This window comes from Primulina tabacum, chromosome 2 (genome assembly GCF_025594145.1).
Source record: "Primulina tabacum isolate GXHZ01 chromosome 2, ASM2559414v2, whole genome shotgun sequence".
NCBI classification, from domain to species: domain Eukaryota; kingdom Viridiplantae; phylum Streptophyta; class Magnoliopsida; order Lamiales; family Gesneriaceae; genus Primulina; species Primulina tabacum.
Window position 1 is genome coordinate 52,052,295 of NC_134551.1, and position 16,867 is coordinate 52,069,161.

Below are 16,867 nucleotides of genomic sequence, written 5' to 3' on the forward strand. Positions count from 1 at the left end.
AAAAAATATAAATAAATAAATAAATATATATATATATATATATATATTATTATATAATTAAGGAAAATATTTACTAAACGATCGGTACCAAAATCAAATTGGTGTTGGAGGGGCGCGATGTCAGTCTGGGATTTCCCGGCACCTCCGCAGGGCAAGGCAAAACTCTTTTTTTCTCTCCTCGGCATCCTAAAAAACCCTAGCTTCTTTTTTAGTTCTTGAAAACCTTCCATTCCGTCCGGGAATGGCTCAATCTGCAACACATTCTGAAAATGGTGTTAACAGTGGCGTGTTGTTGTCGGAGGAGTACGAGAACGTGCCTTTAAAACAGAGGCTAAAGATGTTGATGGCGGCCCACAGTATTTCATTTAACTCGGTCGTCAAGTTGGAGAGTGAAATTCCGGAGTTAACACCGTTCGTAGTCCCGTTTCTTAGTTTTCATTTGTCATTTCTTCCTGCGAATTCTAGTCGTTCTTATTATAAGTGTCACGCTCTTGAAACCGGGTTTATCATGTGCAGAAATACAATTGGCTCTGTGGCTAGAAAAAGGGGAAATAAGCACTCCAATTCCCAGGTCCCTTTGTCTATGATTTTCCATGTTGATTTCCCTTATACAGAGGCGCAGAATTCAATACTTTTTTTCTAATTCTTTATGTATACCCTTTTCTTTTTCGTGAGTGTGGTTCTGTACAACTCATGTTCTGATGAAGCTCAAGTTGAATAGAATTGTTAGGAATTGCAGTGTATTCATATGGTAAAAGATAATTTTTATTTAGATCGTGAGATACATTTATTATAAATTGTAATGGAACCTTTACTTCATATATATGATGCTTCCTATGGGGAAGAGATGGAGTGTTTCTGTGTTTGTTATTGTAGTCCGCCTTATGTGTTGTCACCCGTTCTTGTACCTTAGCTGCTAGTAGAAATATGGTTAAACCTTGGTTTCTTATTCGTCTTTGTGGCAGACCGCTGAGTATTTTATTTAACAGACACGAAAATGTACATGGAGATCGATCACATGGAGCTTTGATGGGATTATCTTTTCTACTGTGCCAGTTATTATTTTGCGGGCTTTATCAATCTAAACTTAGCTCATCCATTTGCATCTTTATCATTCCTGTCAAACATATAGAGTGCTGTATGTCTTAACTCTTATTATGTTATTTTCACTTCTACCGTGTGAGCTTGTAATTTATTGTCTGCTTTATTTTTATTCCGTGTCACATTCAATATCACGATGTATGTTGATTTTTTCCTTTTTAATACCTCAAATATTTACGTTAAGTCACTTTGGTATTGAGCAGATGATTGAGACAGTTATGAGGCAAGAGAAACATGCAGGTAATAGATGTTATAATATGACACAGCCTAGAGGATTTAAAATTTTAATTGAATCCCGATTTTTTTAAATAAATTATTGTCTTCTGAAAATTCATAATTTATTATCATGTATAGCATTTCATGCACATGGAAATCGGAGAAACAGTGAAGCCAACTTCTTTCAAAATAGGTGGTTTTAGAAAATGTTCCATATTATTTATATGTATATTTAAAAGTTGCTCTATTGTTCCTAAATATTGATCTTGCAAAATTTAGCTGAGCTAGGTGAATGTGTCAATCAAGAAACTTTAGCCAGGGACTGCATGAATCAAGTGTGAAATTCCCAATTACTACAGCATCTGACGAAGTCCATTCAGTAGATAGTAGTTTACTACACGAATAATTGCATTTTCAAATATCCTATTGCAGTGAAGGTTGAGGAAGGCGTTGATAGTCAAGCAACCAAATGTAGCTACAGTTACTCATTGCCTGGGATCCAACAAGTTAATTTTGGCCCTGAGACGAGTGATCAATTTCGTGATGAACTTGATCAGGTTGTTTTAAAGGAACGACTGAGGTGGCTTCTTGCAAGGTTTCTCTTTTTTGTTCATAACTGTTAGATCTCTCATCCATTTACCTTAGAAAATGTAATTGTACTCTTCGTCAAATGCTTGATTAAATTGTTTTTAGCAAAGCAGTTGCATTGCAACCACGTTGATGGAATGGATTAAGCGGAATTAGGAATTTGATTTTTTTTAGAGAGGCCTGCCAAGAAGGAAAGGTTTGACCAGTCTGAAGATCGGTTCCACGATTAAGATTTTTCTTTATAAAAAGGCTTTGCTATCGTGTGGTTAATAGAATCACTGTAGCCTGTTTTTTTTTTAAAAAAGTGTGATCCGGCCAACATGGTTTGTGGAATCGCAACATTGGCGTTTTATCTTAGTAAACCGCCTCCCACCAAATTATTTTGATAATGGATGGGCAAAAATGCAATTTTTTGTTAGAAAACTCTCGACGAGATTGTGTTATTACTCTTCCTGTTGGTATATAGGATTAATGTGAGGGAGGTGAAAAGGAAATGGAGAATTGTTCAAACCGAACTTGCACTACATTTTTCATTTGGGGAACACTAATGTAATTTGAATTTGTTTAAATAAGCCCAACAAATCTTAATGGTCGAGCATATCGTTCATGACCGAACTGGTACTTTTTAGAGTTCATACCACAAAAGTTTAATTACTGGACACAGGATTGATTTATCTAATCTATATTTTTCTTTTTCACTGTCTGATTTCTTTATGTTATTTGTTCTTCCATAAATGGCCTATCCTTTTTTCAATCTATTTTGCAGCAAATCCTTGGAATTGCAGTCAACGCTGGAGGTATTTTAATTCGGTGATAAATTGAAGTGTCCCTTGATGTTTTTGAGTTTTTAGCTAAATGTTTCACCAACATTTGTAGTATGTGTAACTTTGTTTAGTTGACATGGATTCATACTTTTAAAATTTAGATTCAATTCTTCGAGTGCCTCATGTTTTAGCATTTGGCATTAATCCTTTGTTGCACTATAATTCCTTGATTACTTCTTCTAGGAGTTTTTACACAAAATCTCAGGTGGTTAATCTTGACTGAATTTCTGAATTCTATAAATGCCAATTTCTGGGTCTAGTTTGCAATCAAGCAAATCCAGGATGATCATTCTCTACATCTAACTCATTCTTTATTTATATGTACATACCCTATTCCCATTTTGGTATGCATGCAGCAATAATTTCCGGAAATCGGTTGAAAATGGAGGAGTATTGTTTATTTTATTGAACACAATGTCTTCCATGGTATCATGCTTAAAACAATACCACCCTTATGATACTTACTGTGAACAAACTGAGAAAACTGAAAAGTGTAGAGCTGTTGATTATTTACAATCACTATTGTGGTGCACCATAGCATTTTTTGGAAATGGAATATCTTGTTGGCCTTTCCTCCATTACCGATAACTGAATCCCCCCTGGGTGTTCCTCTTTTATCAAACTACTTGTGCGTAACTATAAAAGTTTTCTGGTCTGGCTCAAGTGGCTAAATGAAAATATTTATTTATTTGTCTGAATAAATTCGTTTCAGTTTTTTTCTGTTGTGAATTAATAATTTGATATAGCTGCCTTCAAATTTCACAGAAGAATTCTTCTGGAATATCAGTCTCGGCTTCTGAACCTCGTAACAAACAAAGTGCTGGAAGAGTAGGGCTGTTGAGTTCTTGCTGATCAAAAGCTCGCCGTACCTGGTAAATCAAATTTTTGAGATGTACATGACTATAAAATAAGGTCACTGTTATTTATCTTGTAAATTTGTTCATGCATTTTTTGGGTGTTTTCCTGAAGAAACTGGAGTCCCATATGCAAGGGATTCCTTGGGGATTCAAAGAGAGGACAACATTAAATTTTCTGAGAAATTAGGCTCTATATATGAATCAGATTGTGGAAAGGCCCTTCTGTCTGGTAGTATTACCCCCGCTCAAGATTCAACCAAACAGAAGTTGGCAAATATCAAGGTTGAACCACCTAATTGCGATGAATTCGAGAGTTTCAATGTAACGACAGTGGCAAATATGTCCTTTAGTCACTTGGTCTCCATGAAAGAAGAAGTTGATAATCTTGATGATTTGTACAAAGCTGAGCTGGATCATATGTTGCTCCGAGACAGGATGAAGTTGATGTCATCGAAAAATGTTCCCTGTATGAACATTCACCAAAATTCAGAACGCCTGAGCACAAAGGTTCCTTCTGCCTTAAATTCTAACACTGGTCCATCGAAACCTATTCGGTCATTGAAAGTCAATCGTCCAAGAAAAAGGCGAAAAACTGTCACGTAAGTCGTTGTTTGGTTTTTTCAAATCAAACACTACAAAATATCCTGATCCATGATCTGTCAAGTTTCATGTTGCTATGTTTTGTGCTAATTTCAGGGATTCAATTGAAATTGCCATGGAAGAAGATGCTCCGGGACTTCTTCAGGTACTTTGGGCATCTTACTTATGTTTCTCCTCTGAAATTCGGTACATGGTTATTTTTTTCTTATGACCAGGTATTGATTGAAAAAGGCGTTTCACTTGATGAAATTAAGCTTTATGGTGAATCGGAAAGTAAAGATGCTTTAGATGATTCATCCACCGAAGATAACTTTTCAGAGCTTGAAGCGGTTATATCAAAGGTTGTGACAAAATTATAATTAGTGAAGTTCCTTTTCTGTTGGATGATTTTTTGACCACCTGTTGTTCATTCTTGTTCTTCATACTGATCAACACCGCGTTCCTTGTTTTAATTCTCTTTTTGTATTTCAATCACACAGATTGTCATGATGACTAATTACAAGAACATTTAGAACTGCTGGTTATAAACTTCCTGTTGGCTGCCTATGCCATGTGAAAAAGTTTTATTTTTATTTATCTTTTTATTTTTTATGTTCCATTTGCATGTAAAACATTAATGATGTTTCTAGATTCTGCTAAGTCAATGAAATTGCAAGTGGACTGCCTTCTATACAATGATGAGATGTACATCACACAAAAGTTTTTACTTTTGATAATGGAATGGTAGCGGAGATGGAAAATGATGATTGACATGATGGAAACTGGAATGATGGATGGGGTATTGATAAGAGCTGTTGGCAACAGTAACTTTACCGCTCAAACTTATTAAGGATATTAAAAACTGAATCTAATTCGAGGAAATATAAGTACTAAATAATATGCTAAAATGGCCAATATCTATTTGGCCTTGTGAACTAATTGCTGCATAATGTTTTTTCCAATATGTCTGATCTTGTTATATGTGCCACAGCTTTTTACGCAGCGGGAATCATTGCTGAGGCTAGGACCCTTGCGATGTGGAAAGGGGGAGAAGGCTAGTTACTGTTTGGCATGCTTATTCTCACTTGTGGAACAGGTATGGACTACCTTTTATATTTTGCCCCTTGTTATGTGTCAACCCTGTTCCAATTGGAATCGGGGAAGTTGTGGGACTAGCCGTTTAAGGCTCTCTTATATCAGTTCCTAAACTTATTGCGCAAAAGAGAAGAATTGGACATATTTTATGTTGGAAGTTTTTCCAACAAACATCGTAACTGAATTTAGGTCAAATAGAATCGAGGAAAATCACAACAGAGCTTATAATTTAAACCGAAGTGAACTCCTCTCAGCCAGATGAATAGCTAAGACAAATTTGCAATAGGGCGAACAGAAGTGAGAATTCTCCTTGCTGGGTAAGTGGCAGAGACAAAACCCCTCGCTACTGTATAGATGGCCGTGGCATGGAAGATGCGGAGTAGAATCTGGCTAACAATGGAACAGAAACCTTCGCGGCGTTGTCAATTTAGATGACTATAATTGGAATGGGCCTCTCTCAGCCGGGTAAGAAGTTGAGGCTATAATGAATACAGATGGATTGGTGACTACACCTTTGACAGAAATTGGTGGTGAAATCTACACTTCCCAGTAGTCTTTGGTTTACCATTGTCCATGATCTATACTTAATCCTTTTTTTCATCAATCCATCTGAAACAAAACATATTTCAGGCAAAATTGAGTTGCCAACTTAGTGAGCAACAAGAATAACATTGATGCAAGGAATGTGGAATGCCAAAATAGGGGTATACACATATATAACTATTTTACAGAAATAAACAGAATTGAATTGAGATAGGACAAAACTATAAATATTAACTTTGTGGCTTCTGAATACTTTATCTATTGTCGCTTTGGATACCACTTTTCCTCTTACGTCACACCTTCCGTGCCCTTTAACTTCTTTCTTGTTAGGCCACCTTTGTGGGCAAGCTTCTCTGATAAATTAAAGAAAAATTTACTGAAAATTCTACGTCCATGTAGCTGCAGTTAAGATTAATATGAAAACAGATACTTCTGTATTTAATTCAATGTTCTTTGGGTGATCGCATAACCACCTAATTTTTCCGTCAGGCAAGATATCTACAGTTTCGAAATTGGCCAGTTGAATGGGGATGGTGCCGAGACCTCCAGTCATTTATCTTTGTTTTTGAAAGGCATAACAGGTAACTTTGTCACAATTATGCTGTAGAAAAGAGTCCTTTAAATGTCTAGCGTGCTTAGATATATCGGGCCTACACTATTATCCCGATTGTCAAGAATATACTAGAAGCAATGACTTGGGAAAGTGGATAGGTTTTGGGAAGAGAAATAATATAATACAGGACTTAGTTGGAGGGAAAAACATTCTAGCTTATTTGTATCTGTTGAGAGCTAGCTTATGCCAAGGGCAAGAAGATTGAATGTTTTTATTCTTCTAAAAGGATTTATTCCTTGGCTGAGTATTTTCTCAGATTAGTTCTTGTTGAATTGATCGGTTTTCTGATTGTTTTTGAGTTGTTCAAAGAATGTTTCTATCGATGTCTGAATGGATGAAGGGTTTACCTACACTTTCATGCTTGCAGGATAGTTCTTGAACGCCCTGAATATGGTTATGCAACATACTTTTTTGAATTGGCAGCTTCTTTACCAATACATTGGCAGATCAAACGATTAGTGACTGTCATGAAGCTTACCAGCTGCGGCAGGGTTACCTTACTTGAGAACAAAGCATTGATGGTGATTGCTATACATAAAATCGTATTTCATTGCCAGAAAAGTTTGAGTACTTTTACTTAATGCGAAAATGATCTACCCGAAGTGTGTTATGATTGGCTCACTATTCTGGGCTCGACAATTTGATTTGCATGTGCTAATGTGATTGAAAGCCTGAGGACTTATTGTTGGTGCTAATAGTGAAGTTATAGGGTCTCGATCTTCAATATTTTTGCACAAAACATGATCCCATTTCTCATTTGTTTTGGTCGCAGTTATGTTATCTTCTTATTTTTCTGATTCCTCATTGAAAACTCTTCAACTGGATAGATTATTGTCTCTATTTGATGATACATCTTTCTTTCTGAGGCACTTGAGTCGTAAGTGAGACGTAGATTATGAAATTTTACATGGTAGATTTTTCATTGATTCTTGATTGCCTCTAATGACTTTATGAATATCAGCTATCGAAGTTAGATTGCCAGTCATATTCTGTGAAAAAATATCTTGAATTTTCACTTTTAAATGTCTATAGATTATAACAGAATTTTTAGCGACTAACATTTGGTGCAAGCATGATGAGACTCCTTCCCTTAAAAGTTGTATATGATTATCTCATGAAACCTTATACTTCTCTGTTATTTAGGTTGAACTCCCACATAGTTTGGGGCTTATCTATGGAACTCTTATTTGCATGAGAAACTTTGGTGGCTTTCAGCATGCACGATGTGAATGGTGTGTGCTGTTATGCTATATAAATTTTGATAGACGGTCCCTTATATTATCCTGAGGTAATGTACAATTTGCAGCACAGAAAAAACTAGTTGGCTAGAGAATTAATCTGCTGGGTACTTAAAATGAAACATGTGCATCATTGTGATATCTAAATCATTAAAGACATGTAAGAAGGTGCCCTAACTATTGTTAGATGTCATGTGAATTTCTTGTGACAGTAGGACTTATGCTTAAGCATTTACCTCTTTGCTTTGATTATGGATGAGCTGACATGACATATTCAAGATGAGGTACTTCGGTGTATGTTGTTTGTAGATGATATTGACCTGATTGACGAAACTTAATAAAGATGTATATAAAAAATCAGATAGATGACGGGAAGCTCTTGAGATGAAAGGTTTTAGAATTAGTGGCTCAAAAACGGAATATATAGCTCGTAAGTTTGGTCCTGAATCTAGACGAATGGGTAACCCATTTTAGATTGACGATCGAGAAGTCTCAGAATGTGAAACTTTTTGCTATTTAGGATCTATTATCCAAAAGACAGGGACATTGGAGAGGACATAGACAATATGATTAAAGCAGGGTGGATGCAATGAAGGATGACATCAGAAGTCTTATCCAATAGAAGGATGTCTGCGAGATTTAAAGGAAAATGTTATGTTATTGTTCGACAGCTATGTTTTATGGTTCGGGGTGTTGGGCCACTACATGACTATAATGCATAAGATGGTTTAGTAGAGATGCGTATATTAAGATTGATGTGTGGTAAAACGCGCAAGGATAGAATTAAAAATGAAATTATTATGAATTATTTAGGTGTAGCTCTCATAGAGGATTAGATCAAGGAGAGACGTCTAACATGGTTTGGTCGTGTGAAGAGGAGACCTAACATGGTCTGAATCCAACATATCTTATATTGACAGGTTAATGGAATGATTAGAAGGAGGGGTAGGTGATATTAGATCTTGGTTTAAGAGATGACACGTGAGAAAATTGCTTAGTTTGTCTATCAGCATATGAGGATTAATCATTTAAGGTCTAAAGATTAATTAAATTATGAACCGAGGAAACAGGGTTAAAAATGATAATTTTCTGAAGAAATTGAGAAAGGGGAATGGATAAATAATGGACGTAGAGGACCACATTTCACTTAATGCCCTTCTATTCAAGTGCTGTTTTTTTTTTTTTTTAAAAGCTGCCCAAAAAATTATAGGATCAGGCAATGATCAGATCCAGCAAATAAACTGAAGCGATGGTACTAGAGAGAGGACATAAGAAGACCTCTCTAGACAGGCTAAATTTTAGTTTCTTCATACTCATGCGCTGTTGCAACCTTTATCCAAGTTCCTGTTTTCTTATGCCCTGCAAAAGCGAACATTTTTTTCAAGTTTAACCTTGCTATTTGTGTGAATGTCTCCTAGGGTTGTATTTTATTTATCTCCTAAAGTTGTTAAATGTAAAGTAGAAAGGGTATCTTAGTTACATGTGTTCTTTTACTACATTAACAGCACCTTCATGTGGATACCTTTAGTCTTTTAGCCTTTTGGCGTATTTTTAAAAATTTCTTTTGGTGTTTTTCTTAATTTTTTTGGTGTTTTCTTAATATGCTATTTAAGATTGTGTGAGCTTCTCGAATTGGCTGCATTATGATTTACATTCATATCTACCATAAAGCATGATAATGCCACTCTTATGATTATAGCTATGTGATTTAAAATACCGAGTTTGCCTTTACGATTTAAGCCAAAATAATTTACAGGTAGGTGAAGATTTGACAGAAGGAGAAGCTCGGGTGTTGACAGAATTTGGTTGGATACCGAACACTGGTCTTGGAACAATGCTCAATTATTTTGACCGAGTTGTTCATGACAGGAAGAACGAGAAGTACAGCTCTTCTGAATGGAGTTCCAAAATTGGTAAGCTGCTTATGGATGGCTACAATGGTGGCACTATAATATCTGCGGAGATTCCAAATAGGGTTACAGAATATAATGGTGAGCATTCCATGCAAGTCAAGGTAGAACTTGATGGAAGTCAGTTCTTTTTTGAAGTGTAAATTTTGTCATAGAAACCAGCGGGTATTTTCATCTATTCTGATAAATGGAGCACAAGATGTGAATATTTTTGTCATTTTCACTATGAAGCTGTCTCATTTTATGCAGTTTATGTTACATTTATCTATTAAATGTTTTATGTTCTGAAAACTATGAAGTTGCCCGCTGCATCTGTCTTACATCGTTGTTTACCTGAATGAGCATGTGACATCTATACTATTAATTTTTATTTTTATTTTTATTTTTGAGAAAATGAAATTTAAGAAAATTTTGTATATATATTTCAGAAAAATGCTTTTTAAAAAGAAGTTAAGTCGCATCAAAATTTTCCCACTAAGAGATTAGTTGATAAATTGATTGAATTTGATTCCTTGTCCAATCTGTCTTGAGCAACTAGTGTTGGAGGGCTAATCAGTCTATTGATGTTTCACATGGCCAAATCATTGACTTCATATGTGGCTTATACAAAGTTTTATAGCCTTAGAACCTCTAAAATATTTCGTCTTTTTTTTTTTTTAATCTTCTAGGTGATTATTTATTTAGATATATTTGATTACATTATCGAATCGAATCAGGCTTCTTTCAGAACAAGCATGCTCGAGAACTGAAATGTTACCCGCAACATAGCGCGCAAGTTGTTTCTGCCTAAGGTCCAGCAAAAATGTCCCTCGGCAGTGTTATTTATATTAGCACGACAATTAGTTTTTAGGGATTGGTGTGTGTTTCTCCTAATTTTTTTTTAAAAAAAACAACACACATTAATCTAAAAATATTTTTTAAAAAAAACCCAAGAGAAAACATACTGTTATATTTAGATACGGAGGCTGTGGTCAAGAAAACACGATCTTCTATCAATACTCTACTAGTCTTTTTCACATGGTGATTAATGACGAACGCCAAAATTAATTTAAGTTATGGACAAGTTGATCATCATATCGCTCAATTAGTCTACTTCCTTTTTTATTAAGATATTTGACTCCTTTTTCATAGAGATGGTGACAATTTTTAAGTATTTAATTGAGTTATAATTTATTAAATACAATAGAAATTTGTATGCCTATAATCTAACGTAACATTATTATTTAGTTTTTATTTCTTTGAATGGGTTTAATTATTATATACAATATATATTCCAATAATTAACAAACATGATAGTAAAAGCTAATTTGAATTTTGGGGGAGCTATTATCCCTATCTTTCTTTACCACAAATTAATCTAAGTTTTATTTTTATTAGTTTTTTTAATGATTGGTAATTGGTAAATTGACTTTGTCGCATTCTAGAATACATAGATGTCATGTTGTCATTGTTGTCCAATTAGTTTCTCTCTTAGCATATTAAGATTTGTTAATGGGTTGAACTCGACTATTTTTAGGTAAAAGAAACTTGTACATTAGTTTAAATAAATACATCGAACAACTAAATTATCAAGTTTGAACAAGATAATAACAAGAGCACTAATTTTGGGACAAAAAAAATTTGTTAAATGGCCAATCGAGATAAAGTCATAGCGAATCTCGTGGACAATTATTATACCCAACTGATAAATTTACAAGCCTAATCCCGGTTTTTTCTTAATCATTTCTTTTGTTTTTTTTTAAAAAAGTCAAATTTGAATCAGTTCGATCTTTTAGTATGAGGAGATCGATATGTGAAATTATTTATAGTACGAATAGATTCCAGATTTTTTAAAAAACACCTTAAAAATGTAAATTTTGATCATTGAATTATATTTAGTTTAGATTTTCATATGCTTATTATGAATTAGGTGTGTCACTAGCAGTGATGCCAGGATCAGAAGTCGCAATTGTGGGCTCGAGGCTGAATTATATATATATTGTACATTAGTAATTACCATTTAATACTAATTATCTTAAACTCAAATTTTGTTTAAAAAATAAAATCAAAGTAATTAATTAATTTTTGAAATATTTAAAAGTCAATGTTAACCTTTCACAATCAGCTTAAGATGTCCTTTCAGATCCCATATGGCTTTTGAACAATATTCCATGCTATATTGATTTGGTCATGTTTTCAAGCATTTTGGTTTTAAATTTTTTCTTCTTCCCTGCCATTTTATAATATGTGAACTTTTATAAGAGAACTGCTAATTTCATTTTAGCTTAGAATAATGACATTATGTTGTTTTTAGATAGCGTATATTTGAAAAAACAATTGTTATTTATTTATTTTAATTATTTTATGAGGTAAGAACCATCAGCTACTACTCTTCGAGACGTACTGAATAATCGTTCAACTAAGCAATACCTTGCAAACCACGTTAGTGAGTCAAATCATACTGTGCAAGTCTTATGTGACAAACTCGTCAGAGAATGTGTTGGTAGGGTAAATCAAACTCCTGACTATTGATCAAATATTCACTTGCTCCACTAACTCAAACACTCACTTAAGACTAAACCAAACATTATTTATGTTTTATAAAAGTTTTCTTATGTTTTTTTTTTTTTTTTGAGATAATTATCTCAGCCCACAAAGAGGGACTTTAATTTTCTACAACCAAAAAATGAGTTTGGCGTTGACTTCTATTTTGTAAATAATATATAAAAAAGTATGAAGAAATATTCTTCTTCTTACGTGTATATTCGTTGAATGAGATTCTATTGATGAATATTCTATCACAGTTTTTATTGTATTAAAAGAAATATTATCTTGATGTATTGAAATAGATAGTTCTTTTAAGTTTTTTTTTTTTTTTTAATCAATTTAACAAAGGATTCATATGTCTTATTGTAAGGGATGCTTACAAAAATAATTGCCTAAATTTTGTAAATAATATATTTTATACTTTTTTTTACACTAATTTTTTGTGTATTCTACATTTTATTTACAATAAAATTAAATGTTTATTGATGTCAAAATTTAGAATATCATATAATTCATATATATTCAACAAAATTTAGGGTTGGTCGGGAAATTAATAACATTAATGGGACAATCAGGACCACATCCATCTATCAAGTTCATGAAATGCTAGATGTCTTAATTTAATAATTACTTTTGATTTTAAACTCGTTACTCTATGTTTAGGTAAAACGTCGACTTATTTTGGCAATAATTGATGGAGAAATTGTGTTATTTAATAATATTTTTAAAAAATTTCTTTGATTATTTTTAATGCATGAAATTAAAACTTGATAGAGACATCGTTTTTGTTGAGTAGTTTTACAAATTTGCATAAAATCCAAGTCAACTTTGAGATTGATCCACTATTTTATCTTGCATTTGTATTCTTTTTGACATTTCACCCAACAAGTAAAGAATCTTGTTATAAAAATATTAATTTTTTATGTCCAAAATATTATTTTTCACTGCAAACGTTATATTTATTTTGTTAGTTATATTACCAAAAATATTGTGTGATATATGCTGATTTAACTGAAAACTATTAATCGATCCGTCTCACGTATATAAACCCGTGAGATCGTTTCATGCTTAAAAAATTATAGGTTAAACATCCAAATATGTCATTCGTAGAATGTAGTCTAGATATGTATGTGTGTATATAGGTGTATACGTGGAGTAGGTCTTTTGTGAGACGGTCTCACGAATCTTTATCTGTAAGACGGGTCAACCCTACTGATATTCACAATAAAAAGTAATACTCTTAGCATAAAAGTAATATTTTTTCTTGGATGACCCAAATAAGATATGATTTTCACAAAATACGACCCACGAGACCGTCTAACGCAAATTTTTGTCGTATATAATATCAATAATAATAATAATATACAAGTGCCGGTTGAGAATCCAATTCAAGATTCCCCAACAAGGTCTGTCAACAAATCTACTCTTTGGTGTTGCATAGATATATAACCAACACTGTTCAATTTGAAATTTTATTCAATTTAGAAAAATGTTTAATCCAAAAATATAGCCAGCAACTGCTGATTTCCCACTATAAAAATGGCTTGTGCCTCTTGAAACCGATACATTCCAATCCAAAAAATCTATTTATTGAAGAGAATTTGCTGATATTCTTGAAGCATGTCGTTGCTTTCGGATCTCATTAACTTCAACCTCTCAGAGTGCACTGATAAGATCGTTGCAGAATATATCTGGTCAGTGTTTTCTTTGTAATTTTTTGGTTACAACGGGGCCGGGGTATCTAACCTTGGCCTCTTCCATTATGCCATTCCAACGCTGCGTTCTCTTTGTATTTTCTGCGGCATTCGTTCGGATCATTGTGTTTTCGTTGGCTTTGTTTGTTTTCACAAGAGTTTTGAAGCAGAATGAGTATTATGCTGTCATAGTTTACACCATTTTTGTATTGTTTGGATTCCTGAACAAGTTTATAGTTAGTTCACTCTGGTGGAAAGATTTTCTATCCACAGACATACACAAATATTTTTGAATGGATTGCTACGTAGTATATATTGGCTAATATACAGTTTCTTGTTTAGTGGAGTTAATATGTAAGATTTGAAAAAGTAATGGTTTTTTTAGTTTATGTCTACCCATTTTGTTCTTCTCGTAGCAGAGATTGCATAATTATGAAGGGCTCTGGTCCGGCTAGCCTAATCAACGATTGGGTTAAAAGTTTTATTTTTTATTTTTGCTCGAGGGCTGGCTGCCCTTGGATTTGCATATTTTCTACTTATTCTTTTATATTATTCTGGCCTACTAGGAAGTATTTGTTCTTCAACATACAATTTCCTGGTGATTTAAAAGAAATTATTCTTTGTAAATTAATAATTTTTTTAGAAGCTGCAATCACTCTCTCAATGCGCTATGAAACTAGAAAAAGGGTTAGTTTTATGGTTTATTTTCTATCAAATTCATGGTGCTCTATTCCATGAGAGATCAAATCTAGTCTAACAGCAGTATCAATTTTGATCGGATGAAGTAGTGTCTTTTATAAAACTGTGTTCAAATGTAACATCTGAGGATCACATCTAGTTTTTAGCCTATCTATTTTGTCAGGGATCATCAAATAATCCAATATGTATTTTATGCGTAACCTTCTTATTCCGATGATTTCTAATGCGAAAGTGTGGTGTCGAATATATGCAGGATTGGTGGCTCTGGAATAGACATCAGGAGTAAAGCAAGGGTATGTAAATCATCACATTTTCAAATAGTTTGAGTTTATCATGGCTGTTTTAAGGTTATTGAGCCAAGTTGTTTGGTTTTGTCAGACTGTTCCGGGACCAGTTACCGACCCTTCAAAACTTCCCAAGTGGAACTACGATGGGTCGAGCACAGGCCAAGCTCCAGGAGAAGACAGTGAAGTCATCATTTAGTATGACTATTCCAGTTTTGTCATAATATGTTTCTTTAGAAAAGGTTCAACAAATGATGCATTTTTTTATGCAATGAAACAGTCCTCAAGCCATATTCAAGGACCCATTCAGGAGGGGAAACAACATATTAGTGAGTTACTTCTTGTACCATCGAAATTTTGTTTACCGTTAGCTTCCAAATCTGAGTAGATAGTGATAATTTTGTGTCTCAACTACAGGTGATGTGTGATTGTTACACTCCTTTTGGCGAACCGATTCCAACGAACAAGAGATATAATGCAGCCAAGATTTTCAGCCATCCCGATGTCCAAGCCGAAGAAACATGGTACCAATTTTCTATTCTGGTGCAGAAATTTTCTACTACTTTCTCTGTTTCTTGTTATTTATTTGTTTTATTTTTAAAATTTTCATTTTAGGTATGGTATCGAACAAGAATACACACTTCTGCAAAAGACTGTTAAGTGGCCTCTTGGATGGCCTACTGGTGGTTATCCTGGACCTCAGGTGATTATCACCCGTATGATCGCCCTTTTTATTTCCTGATAGCATAATTCAAACCTGAAATACTAGTCTGAAGATTAACATACAACCACGATTTGCTGAGAAGCCGGTGTGGGATAGTCTATCATCTGCTATATTTCACTCTTTTCTTGCAATTTAGGGGCCATATTACTGTGGTGTTGGAGCCGACAAAGCTTTTGGACGTGATATAGTCGATGCACACTACAAGGCGTGCCTTTATGCTGGAATCAACATTAGTGGCATCAACGGTGAAGTGATGCCCGGCCAGGTAAACGTCCAACACCTCTTATCCTATACATACCTTTTAAGTAAGTGTTGAAGTTTGTGTATATGAGTTCTGTATCTGCTTTATCAGTGGGAATTCCAAGTTGGACCCTCTGTTGGCATTGCTGCATCTGATGAGGTGTGGATTGCTCGTTACATTCTCGAGGTAATAAATTTCCCGTTGAGTGAAAGATATCCATTAGATTGACTCGATGATCATGTTGAAAAGTTTATTTTTCTGTTGAACAGAGGATCACTGAGATTGCTGGGGTTGTGCTATCTTTTGATCCCAAACCTATTCAGGTAAAACCTTTCCCCCACCGACTTTTCATTGGATGTTAAATACAATCGGAGCACTAAACATGGTTTCTTGAATTGTTTGCATAGGGCGACTGGAATGGAGCTGGAGCTCACACTAATTACAGGTAATGTTTCTAGTTTTGTAATCAATCTCTAATTAATTCGTACTAAATCTCTGTTGATGAATGTTGGTTTAGCACGAAGTCTATGAGGAAGGAGGGAGGATTTGAAGTCATCAAGAAGGCTATTGCAAAGCTAGGACTTAGGCACAAGGAGCACATTGCTGCCTATGGGGAAGGCAACGAGCGTCGTCTCACAGGAAGACATGAAACTGCAGACATTAACACCTTCAAATGGGTAAAATAACACATTCTAGTATCGTATACTGTGTATTACATGCAAAAAAAAATCAAACGAATTAAAGTTCGTTGGCATTGTTTCGGACAGGGGGTTGCAAACCGCGGTGCTTCCATCCGTGTGGGTCGAGACACTGAGAAAGAAGGCAAAGGATACTTTGAGGACAGGAGGCCAGCTTCGAATATGGACCCGTACGTTGTTACATCCATGATTGCAGAGACAACCTTGCTTGGGAAGCCTTGAACATTTTGTATGAGCAGCATTACCATGAATTTGGGAGTGCTATTTTGTTCACATTTACAAAGAAACGCGTTTTTAAGAATAGAACATCAATTCGTCTACTTGTTTTCCATATAGTAGTCATATGTTAGATATTACTTGTAATACATGCTTGGATCATGTACAAGATTGAGTGAGCTCTCCTCTCTTGTTGATCCAGTTTGTAAAATAACTCCACA

The 16,867-nt window shown here is 34.4% G+C and overlaps 3 protein-coding genes across 7 annotated transcripts; all 3 read left to right on the forward strand.

Annotated features, from left to right (window-relative positions):
* Positions 1-78: 78 nt before the first annotated feature.
* On the forward strand, positions 79-3,924 carry LOC142536825 (uncharacterized). 4 transcript variants are annotated; one of them, XM_075642191.1, is made up of 7 exons: positions 79-411; positions 517-571; positions 1,305-1,341; positions 1,750-1,935; positions 2,672-2,702; positions 3,495-3,601; positions 3,699-3,924. In XM_075642191.1, the coding sequence occupies exons 1-6, from the start codon at positions 242-244 to the stop codon at positions 3,559-3,561; spliced, it is 546 nt and encodes a 181-aa protein (XP_075498306.1). In that variant the 5' UTR covers positions 79-241; the 3' UTR covers positions 3,562-3,601; positions 3,699-3,924. The 4 variants fall into 4 exon arrangements, with proteins under 4 accessions (XP_075498306.1, XP_075498307.1, XP_075498309.1 ...); XM_075642192.1 differs by having other exon boundaries at positions 1,750-1,912; XM_075642194.1 differs by having other exon boundaries at positions 1,750-1,897.
* LOC142536824 (uncharacterized) lies at positions 3,699-9,855 on the forward strand. Its single transcript, XM_075642190.1, has 7 exons — positions 3,699-4,185; positions 4,283-4,331; positions 4,402-4,527; positions 5,157-5,261; positions 6,293-6,384; positions 6,784-6,937; positions 9,411-9,855. Exons 1-7 carry the CDS (start codon positions 3,926-3,928, stop codon positions 9,705-9,707), a joined length of 1,083 nt encoding a protein of 360 aa, XP_075498305.1. The 5' UTR covers positions 3,699-3,925; the 3' UTR covers positions 9,708-9,855.
* A 3,693-nt stretch (positions 9,856-13,548) lies between these two features.
* Positions 13,549-16,750, forward strand: LOC142536826 (glutamine synthetase cytosolic isozyme 2-like). 2 transcript variants are annotated; one of them, XM_075642195.1, is made up of 12 exons: positions 13,559-13,784; positions 14,737-14,776; positions 14,862-14,965; positions 15,048-15,096; positions 15,185-15,291; positions 15,383-15,470; positions 15,628-15,756; positions 15,844-15,918; positions 16,002-16,055; positions 16,140-16,177; positions 16,250-16,409; positions 16,500-16,750. In XM_075642195.1, exons 1-12 carry the CDS (start codon positions 13,711-13,713, stop codon positions 16,650-16,652), a joined length of 1,071 nt encoding a protein of 356 aa, XP_075498310.1. In that variant the 5' UTR covers positions 13,559-13,710; the 3' UTR covers positions 16,653-16,750. The 2 variants fall into 2 exon arrangements, with proteins under 2 accessions (XP_075498311.1, XP_075498310.1); XM_075642196.1 differs by lacking the exon at positions 16,250-16,409 and having other exon boundaries at positions 13,549-13,784; positions 16,548-16,750.
* Positions 16,751-16,867: the final 117 nt, after the last annotated feature.